Source organism: Hemibagrus wyckioides, linkage group LG01 (assembly GCF_019097595.1).
Source record: "Hemibagrus wyckioides isolate EC202008001 linkage group LG01, SWU_Hwy_1.0, whole genome shotgun sequence".
Classification (NCBI taxonomy): Eukaryota; Metazoa; Chordata; class Actinopteri; order Siluriformes; family Bagridae; genus Hemibagrus; species Hemibagrus wyckioides.
The window spans coordinates 9395112-9408509 of record NC_080710.1 but is presented as its reverse complement, the minus strand read 5'-3'; the positions used below and the strand labels follow the sequence as shown (position 1 = coordinate 9408509).

Sequence of the window (13398 nt, the reverse complement as noted above, 5' to 3'; positions counted from 1 at the left end):
ATGGGTGACATATCAGAGTTCAAAAGAGGACAAATTGTTGGTGCACGTCTCGCTGGCGCATCTGTGACTAAGACAGCAAGTCTTTGTGATGTATCAAGAGCCACGGTATCCAGGGTAATGTCAGCATACCACCAAGAAGGACGAACCACATCCAACAGGAGTAACTGTGGACGCAAGAGGAAGCTGTCTGAAAGGGATGTCCGGGTGCTAACCCGGATTGTATTCAAAAAACATAAAACCACAGCTGCCCAACTCACTGCAGAATTAAATGTGCAACTCAACTCTCCTGTTTCCACCAAAACTGTCCGTCGGGAGCTCCACAGCGTCAATGTACATGGCCGGGCTGCTATAGCCAAACCTTTGGTCACTCGTGCCAATGCCAAACGTCGGTTACAATGAAAAATCTTGGGCTGTGGACAATGTGAAACATGCATTGTTCTCTGATGAGTCCACCTTCACTGTCTTTCCCACATCCGGGAGAGTTACGGTGTGGAGAAGCCCCAAAGAAGCGTACCACCCAGACTGTTGCATGCCCAGAGTGAAGCATGGGGGTGGATCAGTGATGGTTTGGGCTGCAATATCATGGCATTCCCTAGGCCCAATACTTGTGCTAGATGGGCGCGTCACTGCCAAGGACTACCGAACCATAGTGGAGGACCATGTGCACCCAATGGTTCAAACATTGTATCCTGAAGGCGGTGCCGTGTATCAGGATGATAATGCACCAATACACACAGCAAGACTGGTGACAGAGTGGTTTGATGAACATGAAAGTGAAGTTGAACATCTCCCATGGCCTGCACAGTCACCAGATCTAAATATTATTGAGCCACTTTGGGGTGTTTTGGAGGAGCGAGTCAGGAAACGTTTTCCTCCACCAGCATCACGTAGTGACCTGGCCACTATTCTGCAAGAAGAATGGCTCAAAATCCCTCTGGCCACTGTGCAGGACTTGTATCTGTCATTCCCAAGACGAACTGATGCTGTATTGGCCGCAAAAGGAGGCCCTACACCATACTAATGAATTATTGTGGTCTAAAACCAGGCGTTTCAGTTTCATTGTCCAACCCCTGTATGTATATACACATATCATATATATACAAAAATATAACACTAATAAGAGAAGAAAAGAAACAGAGCCACACTTTGTACTGTGATTATAATCCATTTGAAATTCAATCTATAACACAGAACAGTTTAGTTTTGTTTATGTAACTGCCATTGCTCATGTGTCATGCTTTCACTTACTGAATTAAAGAGTTCACAAAGCCATAAAAAATGAAGAGGTCTTGATGTATCTATGTATATGTGCATATATATTTTGTGTGTGTTTTTTGTAACTGTCTAAGCTGCTGTAATTTCCCTCAAATCTATCTATCTATACTCACAATAGTACAATAGGTTGCGGTATATATGAATAATATACGGCTAAACCCAGTTACATGTAGGATTTAATCTGAATTATCTATCAAACGGGTGCCAAATCTTTTGAACAAGGAAGAAACTAGAGAAGAGAGTTCACGTGGTAAAATAGACCAGTTTATGCAAATTCTAGCCTGAGGCTGATTTGCACTGAGCTTGTAAACAAAAGTTTCTAGTGCCACTATATAACCTAAGTGTTATTCTAGCTCTGAATCTAAGTGATATCCTACTTAGGGTGTATATATTTGGAAAGATACAGTCTTTAACAGGCTTACCCCTCTGTGGATTCTCCTCAAAGTCTTGATCCGTAATATTTCAGCACAGGCTTGTTTTCCATTTGTAGTACCCAGACACTGAGGCACACGTCTTTAATTCTTGGGTGTTATGTTCAATAGAATGAGACAAAACTCTTCAGTTTATTGGAATCTGAACCATATGTTTATGAGATGAGTGAAAGTAACAGGTATAAAGGGGTGGGGTTTTTCGTTGGAAAAGAAGGAGCAGGAGGAGCCAAGGGAGAGTCCTAGCAGCATGGCTTACTGAGAGAGGCAGAACTAAGAGAAAGCTTTGGTCAGTATAAGAATGGGAGTAATATCTGAGAGTGTGAGTATGTTACAAAAATACTTTTGGACCTACTGATTTCATATACACCAGTTCCAGTTTATTAGGAATATCAGTATACCTGTAGATTCATGCGATTATCCAATCAGCCAATCATGTAGACGCTGCAGAATGTATAAAAGCATGCAGATACAATGCAAGAGTTTCAGGTTACATTCAGATCAAACATTAGTATGAGGTAAAAATGTGACTTTGACTATGGCAGATGAGCTTGTGTGAATATTCCAGAATCTGCTGATTTCCTAGGATTTAGTAACAGCTGTTATCATATACACAGAATAGTGTGACAAACAATACCATCACCTGGTCTTTTTCCAGTCTTTAACTGTCCTGTTTCATCAAGCATGTGCTCACTGCAGCCTCACATTCCTGTTACTGGCTGACTGGAGTGGAACCTGATGTGGTCTTCTAGATACTCTAGCCCAGGGTTGTGCATTCTGAGATGTTTTTCTGCTCATTATGGTTGTAAAGGCTGGTAATGTGAATTACTGTAGACTTTCTATCAGGTTGAAACAGTCATGATTTTGCTTACAGTCCTGCTGGTGACTGGATGCTTTTTATTTTGTTCTGTGTAAATTTTAGATTGCATTTGTGCTTCTTTGAATAATGTCAATAACCGTGTCATGGTTCAAGAGAAAGATACCTACTAGAAGAGGGTTTTTTTTCATTATATGAATGATACTCTATGTTACTGTTACTACATGGTAGATTACAGATGGTAGAAATGTATATGTAGAGATATGATGAGCAAATGTTGCTTATTGGCTTTCTATTTATTTTGGATAATAATAAAATATTTTAATCACATGGTGTCTAGTTTACAGTGTAAATTGTACACTGAGAATGTGTTAGAATGGTATTAAGTTCTAATGTAAGGCCTTTTAGCACAGCTTAAGCTATATTCTAAACCTCTGTGAGTTTAATTCTAATCTAATATTTATATGTAATATTTGTATTGTGTGTTTTGCATAGTATGTTGAAATTCTGACAGAATATTAAAGAAATGAGTAAATGCATGACCGACCAAGCTGTGTTCTTGCTCTTTTATTTTTTTCAAACATAATGCTATTATCAGGAGATAGGAGATTCATATTCCAACGATAAAAGCCATCTGTAGCTGGGAGCTAAGGGAAAGTGGCTGCGTCTCTGCTTAGGATGAATGGCATACTGTTTGTCTTTTGTCACAGCCACACCAGCCAATCACAAGCGTCTGTGAGCTCATGTATGCGGAAGAGGGTAGATAGCACTGTCCTCAGTGGAATTCACTGCCCTGGGATGCAGTTGGCTGTTTCACATGTCTCAGAGAGAGCATGGTAGCCTTCACCCTCCCTGGGTGGTAGCTTTATTGCATTTGGAGCTACACACACAGCACACATGTCTCTTTATATCATTGTCAGAGGCCTCTGTAGTCACAGCTATGACAAATCAGTTGTTGGGTCTGCTGAACAGTGCCGGAAACATGCCACTTCAATCAGGGACGCTGGAAAAATACAGAAGTCGAATATAGCAGAAGAGCTGAGCTTATACATTTAAACTGACTTAATTAATTAACTTGAATTAACAAGACCTCTAAAGCATCTCATCAGCTCAGGAGAAGCAGTTCTGCAATCAAGGAACAGAGCTGTACAATTACAGGGTAAGGGTCTTGTTTCAAAGCTCTACAATGTGTCTCTGGTAGTCCTGGCCTCTAAACTCTCAGAAATTTATCTGCTCTTACTGGCAGGCAATGAAATACTTTTGTCCCCCAACACAATGCCTTCATTTTACTAGAGCTCCATCTAGTGGAACAGGCACATCATTTTAGTTGGTTAGAACTATACAAAGAATATATAATTTTAACTCTCTTTTTGGATAAACGTTCAGTCTTTTGACCTCAGTGAGTTCTTTGGCTGGGATCACTGGATGGACCCCATCTGTGTAGAAACCTTCATCAGAGGTCCATATTCAGACAAAAAGAGCCCTAACCTACAACCTTTATCCTTCCAACAAGAGACCTTTTTCCTATGAGTATAAGCAACCTGAAAAAATAAGCCAGTATTTTGTCTTTTGTAGTCGCTGTAATAGCAGTATAAAAGTTAATGGACATTGAGTTCAATGCTGCGGCTCTCACGTGGTATAGTATTTAAAATACTTATCCAGATCTGGAGAACTATGGAGGGGAAAAAAGGTGTGAAAAGAGTCCCGACCTAGTTAGAGTATGAATAATTAAGAATATATGAAAAGGATTTAAATATTACCTAAGGTGATAATTTGCTTACAATTATTTCCCCTGTGAGTAACTGTTAGATTTCATCATATTGCCTTAATGACAGAGTAATATATTAATCTGACAAGCAGGATTTCTTCACAATGGCATAGCAGATTGCCGCTGATTAATGTTCAAATTAAAGTTCACTTATTAATTATGGCAAAAAGAGAGGAGTTTAAAATGTGTTATTTTAATATATAGTTCAAGATATAATTGAAAATCTTTTTTAACAGATGATTTATATCTTCTTTATAATCCTGAGAGTGACTTTAAATTATAAATTGTGGAACATATCATTTGCTTACCTACAACAGCAGGCAACTGGGCATCACCATCTTTCTAAAAAATGCTATTAAGAGGCAAAGATTAATCAGGAGAAAAACAAAACCCTCACTTTCTCATATTATCTTGGATTCATGCTCCCTTGTTTCAGTCCAGGATCTCTTTTATGCACCAGCAGCAGAGCAGGAAGTAAAGACACTCTTTCAGAGATTGGATGACCCCATAGGCAAAGTTTCTTCCCAGCAGGTTCTTCCCATGCCCAAAGCCGTATGCCAGGTCTCTCAGGTTCTGGCCCAGAGAGGGAGGCACAGCCTGCGCCAGGGGGCGCTGAGGATTCATTGTATGCTGATTGCCTACTGAAGACTGGAAGCGATCGTTGAAAAAATGGGTAAGTAAGTTACGAAGGATAGAGGGGGCTTGTGTTCGATCCTGCTTGATAAAGTTCCCCAGTTTGATGCTGTAAGGGAGCCCAAAATGTGTGACTTTCTTCTACCACCTCTGTTGTGACCTACACACACACAGTCCCTGCGTTATCTCATCACTCTTTCTGCCTCTATATGTTACGTTCAGCTCTGGAACATACCAGTGTATCATGCACTTTCTACTATTCTGACATTATATTGTACAGTCATTAAGCCTTTAATCTCCCTATTGTGCATCTTTAGTTCATCTTTTGTTCTGGGAAACAAATGTTTAGCCAAACACGTGATTGGCCCATTCTGCCCCCACTGGAACTGGTGCCTTTTGTTCTAATGTGATTTAGGAAGCCATTTATGGGCATCAGTGGTGCGATCCACTGCATCTATTTCATGACTAGTGCAAAAGCTTTGAACAATCACATTGTTTTGTCCTTCCTATGTGATGAGGAAAACGGAAGAAAATGTTAACCATGTGCACAGAGGAACAGCAGTTTTATACAATCAGCTCCAGAATAATTGGCCCTCTTCATGGAAATGGTCAAAAATAACCATAAGAGATATGTGAATTTGAACATATAAAGGATTATAACTATACTGTTTAATATAATAGTATCATAATTAAAAAGTTTTGTGTTACAGTTAAAGGAAAGTAGTTTTCCCATGTTGCTGCAGCAGCAGAAAAATCCATGTGTAACAGGTTTTATACAATATTTACTCTGAATTCTTATGAAGGGTGTCATTAATTTTGGAATTCACAGTTTTAGACAAACTAGTACTAGAAGTAGTCCCGTGTGCATACCCAATGCAGCCCAAGTTATAAAACACACGCAACATCTGAATTGTCTGATAACGCATTTATATATGCAATCTATAGTTCCAGATACATATGTAAACATGTACTCCCCCCCCCAAAAAAAGAACAGTAAAGGCATATTAAAATAAATCAAAAAGAAAAGGCAACATTTAAAAAACAAGTCTTGTGCTGGTAAGGCAAAATAAACCTTTGGCCTAGAAAATGCAACAAAAAGAACAACAACCCACAATCAGTCATAAGGTGAGCACACCAAAGATAGAGAGAGAGAGAGAGAGAGAGAGAGAGAGAAACACTGTCACTATAACACAAAAACTGCAGTAAGGTTTCCATGCAACACTGAGGAGGATTCAGTGAGACTGAGTAGGCCAGATTGTTCCAGGACTTTCCATCACACCCACACACCTGGGTAGACTGCACTTGGCACTGCACCAGTCACATTTTTGACTACACCCATGGAGCGAAGTCGTCAAATAATTTAAGATGGCAAACTGAGCCCCAGACATGAGTCTGCCTGCCCTACACATCATCACTGTCGGCCTAATATCAGCCCAAATATGCCTGGTACAGATCCAGTCCAACTAATCATGATGATATCACATTTCCAATTACAAACATCTTTGCTCTTGAGTGGTACATTTGGAGATAAACTCAAACCCTGCAGTGAATTTATGGTTTAGTAAATCTATCAAAGAATAAAACTCACTATCATCGTTTTAATTGGTTTCTTTCTTCCTCAATCGATGCGGACATTAATAACGTGGCTGTCTGGCCTCATCCAGTCTGGGTCTTGGGTGATTTTACAAGAATTCTGAACATTGTGTGAAATCTATGTACATTTTAGGAAGCAGGTAAGCCGTTTTTCAAAAGCGAAAAAACAAACAAACTATATCACAAGCAAAGAAACGGAATAAAACAATAGCTAGAAGTTTTCATTAAGTCACAGCACTAAAACATAAGCACTATTTACCAGCAGGATTACGAGAAATGTGCAAGAAAACAACTAAGATTGCCATAGTCTAAAACCTGGAGCAAATTGAACTGCACTTGAGTAGGAATTTTGGCAGAAAAAACATTATGAACACCGATGAAGTTCTTGAGTTTTCATTTTTTACTTCGACTGCATCCTAATGATGTGGCTTTGTTGTGTGAAAAGGCACAATTCAAATAGGAACAGGAAAAAATGGTGTGTGTTCTTTTCCTTGATTATAGGGTGGAGGCAATAAAATATGAGTGACTTCATATCAATTGAATGTTCCTCAAGTTCAGAAATATGCATCATATGCAACATGTTATCATATCTGAATTCATTTTAGCACCCCTATCTTTTCTTTTATGTCTTCTTACACGTTTTGAGTCTCATCATTTTTACACTTCAACTCAATTACACATGGAGACAGATTGTCAAGGCGAACACATAAAAAGAAGTGAAATATACAGCTCGAAAAATCAAAACAAAACAAAAGTTCATGATACAGGTGCTCTCGAAGAGGAAATCCTCACCACAACAGGATATGACTTTCTCTTTCCCCTTTTTTGAGTCCTGATAAGCTTAGAGCAACTCTTCATACAGTCCATCGCTCTGGGCCTCTTTCATCGAGTCCATTTTTTGCAGATTGTGGGGTTCTGGATGTGTGTGTTGTGTTTCTTTAGATCCTGATCTCTGCTCCTTAACCAGTTCACCGTTTCAATGAAAGTAAATATGTTACTCTTATTTGTTTACATCTGGTACTGTTTTTTTCTTTTTTCTTTATTATATCTATAATCTACAGAATATAATTTATTCCTCTTTGCATATAGAATGATATGTGGTCTTGGAACACTCCCAAATAGTAAATGGGAGATACATCTAGGAACAACTAGGGCAGAAATGCACAATTCCAAGTAGGAGATTGGGAGTGATCTACCTGTTGGATCCTGAAGAACATGTTAATTCTGACAATGATTCTGGATGAAGAAACCAGTGCATTGAGAGTGAATTAATGAACAAATTACTGAAACCAATCTGACAGTCTTTCGAGTCTTTGATTCCCAGACACCTCACACTCAACTTTATAGGGGAAGTGACATCACATTACACCATACCTAGCCATACACCAGTCTGTTGGATTTTCTTTTTTTTGGCTCATTTTTCCCCCCATTGAAATCTTGCTTTTATTCTTACAGCTTAATCTGAAGGCTGTGAATTTCTCTTGGTCCATAAGTCCAGTGATCGCATCACTTCCAAGCTTCGTTACGGATTGACAAAGCACAGAGCTCACTTTGTTACTTGCTTTTTGTTGCTCATCCTCTCTGTGGAAAAAAGCAAGAAAATCTCTGGGAAAAAAGTCGAATTGCGAGAGTTTGAGAAGGAAGGAGACACCATGGCAGGAGAAGAATAGTGTGTGTGACACTTAGGCTCTGCGTTCCACTGGCTGCTGCAGGCACACCTCGCTTCCGGCAGATACGATCGGCAGTCGGTTGTCCATGTGATAACTGATCAGGTGACTGACGCTTTCAAAGCGATGGTCTTTGGTACGGACCTTTGAAGAGAAACAAGGGAGGACAAAAACAGCTGGGTTTAGTAACAACATCCACACTAACAATACATTATATGTTAAATTTTGCAATATGTCACATAACATGGTTTCATTACCACATGGTCTCTAATTCGCTTGATAAGTCGTGATGTGCCAATCTTCAGATAATACTGTTTCTGGGTCTGAGCTTCTACTGTGCTCGCATTTTCCTATAGTGTCCCTTTGTTGTCTCAACTTAACAGCCTTTTATTACCACTATTCATTTATAGCACACCGTTAAGCTTTTAAAAACTCACGTTGTACACTAGAGCTTCAGGAAAGATGAATTACTGTCTGGCCAACTGAGATTTCAGTATGAAGATAAAGCTTAGGATTATGGTTTTAAGTAGTACTACAAAACATAGTGCCTGTATTTTTTGTAGCGTTTTGGTGAACATGATTCATCTTCACATAATACAACTGCTTTAAATCACATAATGTTAAGCATACACTGATCAGGCATTGGGTGGGATATATTAGGCAGCAAGTGAACATTTTGTCTTCAAAGTTGATGTGTTAGAAGCAGGAAAAATGGACAAGTGTAAGGATTTGAGAGAGTTTGACAAGGACCAAATTGTGATGGCTAGACGACTGGATCAGAGCATCTCCAAAACTGCAGCTCTTGTGGGGTGTTCCCGGTCTGCAGTGGTCAGTATCTATCAAAAGTGGTCCAAAGTAAGGAACCGGCGACACATTAATGGGCGGCCAAGGCTCATTGATGCACGTGGGGGGTGAAGGCTGGCCCATGTGATCAGATCCAACAGACGAGCTACTGTTGCTCCGATTGCTGAAGAAGTTAATGCTGGTTCTGATAGAAAGGTGTCAGAATACACAGTGCATGACAGGTCAGGGCTGTTTTAATAGCAAAAGGAGGACCAACACAATATTAGGGAGATGATCATAACTGAATTACACACTGACCAGGCATAACATTATGATCAGCATCTACTGCAGGTTAATTATTACCCTTTTTTTTGTTCATGGTGTCATACACACTGTCTTGGACACTCCCTTGTACTCTATCACACGCATTCCACATCAGTACGGGACACATTTCTCTCCAACCAAATCAATAATGGTGGTACAAGATGGTAGTTGTTGCTGTTGATTGGCTGCTCGCATGTGTTGTACCTCACTGACTGATCCTTAAAGTGCACCTAGGCTGAAAACAATTTAGCCATAAACCTAACATTTCTAACAGACACTGCCAGTGCTGGGTTTTTATTACCCCAACAATACTCCTGTAGCTAGCCAAGGTATGGCAGATCATTAAGTGTCAGCTAACCCTCCAAAGCCTGTGTGTTAGTTTTTCATCCTCATTTATGTTTAAACATACAGCAGTCCTGTTTTTTTTTAAATACCTCAGCAGGAACATGGTACATCATTTTTAGAAGGAAGCAGAAATGGCTTTTACATAGTGTCAGACTTGACAAGCGGATAAACAGCAAAAAGCTACCACATTCCCCTCATTTATCCCTCATTCTCACCACTCCTTCCGGGTCCACCAGCAGCAGGTGTTTGGGCTGGCCACCCTGCTGGCCTGTGAGCACGTACTGGCCTGGCGTGGTACTTGACTCACGCACCAGAAAGTCGCCATCTTTGATCAGCAGTTTCTCTGCCATCTTGCGGCTCAAGGGACCGTGAAACCAGGGTTCACTCTGCAGCTGCTGAGCCAGAGGGGGCATTGTGCCCGACACGGTCAGGGCATCATCAAATGGCTCTGTGGATATGAATAAAACATAAACAGCAATGATGAAATCTGATGAAGCTGACTTATTGTTACCACACTGGCATCGATTATTTTCCTGTAACAGCATGTGATTTATTCCTCTTATACCAAAGCAACTGGCTAGTTCTTACAATTTCTATATTTATATTTAGAGTTGTGGAATTGCCATGAGACAAGTAAGTTCCTGTTTTCACTTATGGTATAGCAGCTCTAAACAGTTGTTCTTTCACCAGCCTTTCTTTTCCACCGTCTTTTGATATGAATATTAGTTTTGAAAAAAGCAGAAAAAAACAGAAAGCTCAAAATCCTGTGTCCTGAAGACTCTCCCACTGTCGAAAGGTTTACACAACATCTGACACACCTTCCAAAAACGTTAAATAGATGTCTCTAAACAAAAAGGTTCACTGTATCAAAGGTCAGCCGCTTTTCTTTTCTACACAACAAAAGCGTTTTAATCTGTTTATTATTAGCCATTATTCGTAGTTAATATGGTGCGTCTGCCATACCAATCCCTGTGAATCAGTTATTGCAATAGAAATGAGGACGTATTAGAATTAGTGCATTAATATAAACCGAGTCAAAACTGTCTGAATAAGCGATTAAAATTTTTTCGACCAATCGGATTTTAGCATTGCTGTGGTAAAAAACCATTCACATGTACATCAGATCTCACTGATGAATGGTTTCATAAAGTAAAACTATTAAGTCCAGGAAAGCAAAAAAAACCTCAGAGTTTGAGTGCCATTTTACTCACTCATGTCAAAAGCATCTCGGTGAGAACTACCATTAGCTGCGGCCACTTGGGGGCGGGATTTGTCCACATTGACATATGATGGGTCATCAAACAGGCCGCCTTCTTTTGCTCCAACTGAATAAGATGTGGAGAAAGAGAGAGAGAGAGAGAGAATAACAGAAGTGGAAGTAGTCATTAGAGCGGTGACCTTCATGGCAACACTGTGAGCATAGGTAGCGCTTAGAGGCCACTGACGGCAATAATGACAAAAAAATACTGTAACAGATACACACCTGGTAGTGGAGGCAGAGGTTGCTTATGGATGTCATTTATTCCAGGCTGACCATACGGCTGCATGCGCACAGAAAGTAACAGCATATTAGGTTGTGAACATTATATATGACATACCTCTTTCCTGTAATAATAACCATGAAGAATCATGAACACTACTAATTTGTCTCCTAGCTGCAAACATGTGCAGGCTATTTTTACAAGTCGATTTTTTAGTATTTTAGCTATTAAAATAACCACCTCACAGTGTTGTACGACACAGTGCACTAATCTATCTAATCTGAATCTATCTAATTATCTAATGAACTATGCATGGTCTGGTTAAGTACCTGTGTCCGTCTTCTGTTACATACTGTTACCTTTGAAAACCCAGACTTCTCTGGAGATTCTGGAAAATTCTGTAAAGGTTGGGCTGTTGATTATATCCACCTATACAATACTATTTGATACTGTTGGTACCCTGATAAGAAGATTAACCAACTTTGGCATTATTATTATTATTATTATTATGCAGGTTATTGAGTAATGAAAAGTGTCTGGGGGAAAAGTGCTGTAAGTGTTGGGAGTAGCACAAACGAATTAGTTGACTAAAACGTTCACACTTCAGCACTGCGGGGTGCTGTTAAGTAGGTGGGCAGATGAAAGAATAGATTAGATAGACAGTATAGTAGCAGGCCAAGAATACTTCTGGAGACTAGTTGCAGCCAACTACAGACAGCAGCATTGTGAGAAAGACTCGGCTGGGAAAAAGTATTTGAATTAAAAAGCTGTCTCTTTTGAGGTTTTATATTTTTACTATTTTATTATTAAGATATGTGCAATGTAGGACTGTTTTTTTTTTTTTGGATGATAGTCCAGTCCTGCTCCAGACACAACTTGCAGTGGGCGTATAGATTACATGCACATGAAAAGACACGCAGACACAAAACAGGTCAGAAGGTCTCACTAGTGTGGCTCCTGTGCTGTGTCCAGGACGAGTTCTCATGTCCACCAGGCCTCCTGGGGGCGGCTGTTTCCCGGGAAAGTTATTATAATATGGAACCTCTAGGGGAGGGCCACAGTCCTCTTCTTCCTCCTCCCATTGTGAGCCATCGAAAGGAGCCATCCTGGAACACAAAGAGAGAGACGGAGAGAGAGAGAGAGAGAGAGAGAGAGAGAAATTCTTTTATGAATTGTACACAGTGTTTTCCTAGCCACTGGATTAACCAGCACCTGCCTTCAGTAAAACATATTATCAAAATAATAATAATAATACAACTATTTTCCCAGAGGATATTTCAGACACTGACAATGACACTATTCACTGCATATTCACAGGTTACATAAACAAAGGCTTGTATGAATATGCAGCTGTGAATACAGCTGTATTGTATCCAACTCAGCAAAACAGCAATGTTGTGCTTACAAACACATGCGTGCACACACACACACACACACACGCTCCTGCAGACACTCGCTCATGAACACACACAAGTGCACACACACACACTTACACACACACTTGTGCGATCACTTATACATGCACACACACACACACACTTGTGCGATCACTTATACACACAAACACACACACACACACACACTCACCTGTCATGTGGGGTCACAAGTTTAGGGGGGTTCTTCAGATACTGCTTGAAACGCAGCTCAAAGGCCTGTCCAATGGTGCTGATCACTTCCTGGGCCAAGCCCTCAGAACACTCCAGGATGTGACATGCTTACAACACAGGAAGTCAGGACATGTCAAGTCATATTATAACAATGTGATATGCCAGAGCATGCATGATATCCGCAAGCTCTGAGTATAATTTCCAGATGCAGATAATGTGAGAAAAAGGTAGGGGTATAAGGACAAATATTTTTATTCTGCTTTAATTAGTATTATAATTTTCATTAAAGCAGTCACAGCTGTCTGTGAGGTACAGCTGCAAAACCGCTCAGAGGAATCAAATAAATTAGAACGGAAATATTCCCAGGGAACAGATTAGACTTACCTCTCTGGTTGACAGGATCTTTGGCTACGTAGGCTACATATTCTGCCGTATCCTAAAAATAAAAGAGATTGTCACGGATGAAGAGGAGGAAGTGAGAAGAGGATTCACTCTATGGTGAGTCAGCTTAAGTTTGTAGAAAAGTATAAATAAAAAGAAGAAGGACAAGAAAGTCAGAAGAAAGTGAGGAAAGTTAGCTTTTTGGATCGCAGGAGTATCTACTCATCACTAGGGGGAGAGAAACAACAAGTAACAAGAAAGGATGAGCTCAAACCACAGGGCAAGAGAGGAGAGCA

General features: G+C 40.1%; 2 protein-coding genes across 6 annotated transcripts in view; both read right to left on the bottom strand.

Moving 5' to 3' along the window:
* Positions 1-4148: 4148 nt before the first annotated feature.
* Positions 4149-5682, bottom strand: lenep (lens epithelial protein). Its single transcript, XM_058401304.1, has one exon. It carries the CDS (start codon positions 4910-4912, stop codon positions 4721-4723), a length of 192 nt encoding a protein of 63 aa, XP_058257287.1. The 5' UTR covers positions 4913-5682; the 3' UTR covers positions 4149-4720.
* A 149-nt stretch (positions 5683-5831) lies between these two features.
* shc1 (SHC (Src homology 2 domain containing) transforming protein 1) overlaps positions 5832-13398 on the bottom strand; it is a 40698-nt gene continuing 33131 nt past the window's right edge. For all 5 annotated transcript variants that reach the window (XM_058401293.1, XM_058401269.1, XM_058401277.1 and 2 more), the window contains 7 exons: positions 13106-13157; positions 12702-12828; positions 12061-12220; positions 11117-11174; positions 10845-10958; positions 9849-10081; positions 5832-8325 (listed from right to left, as the gene is read on the bottom strand). In XM_058401293.1, the coding sequence (XP_058257276.1) occupies positions 8197-8325; positions 9849-10081; positions 10845-10958; positions 11117-11174; positions 12061-12220; positions 12702-12828; positions 13106-13157 (873 nt within the window). In that variant the 3' untranslated portion in view covers positions 5832-8196. The remainder of the gene's footprint in view (positions 8326-9848; positions 10082-10844; positions 10959-11116; positions 11175-12060; positions 12221-12701; positions 12829-13105; positions 13158-13398) is intronic.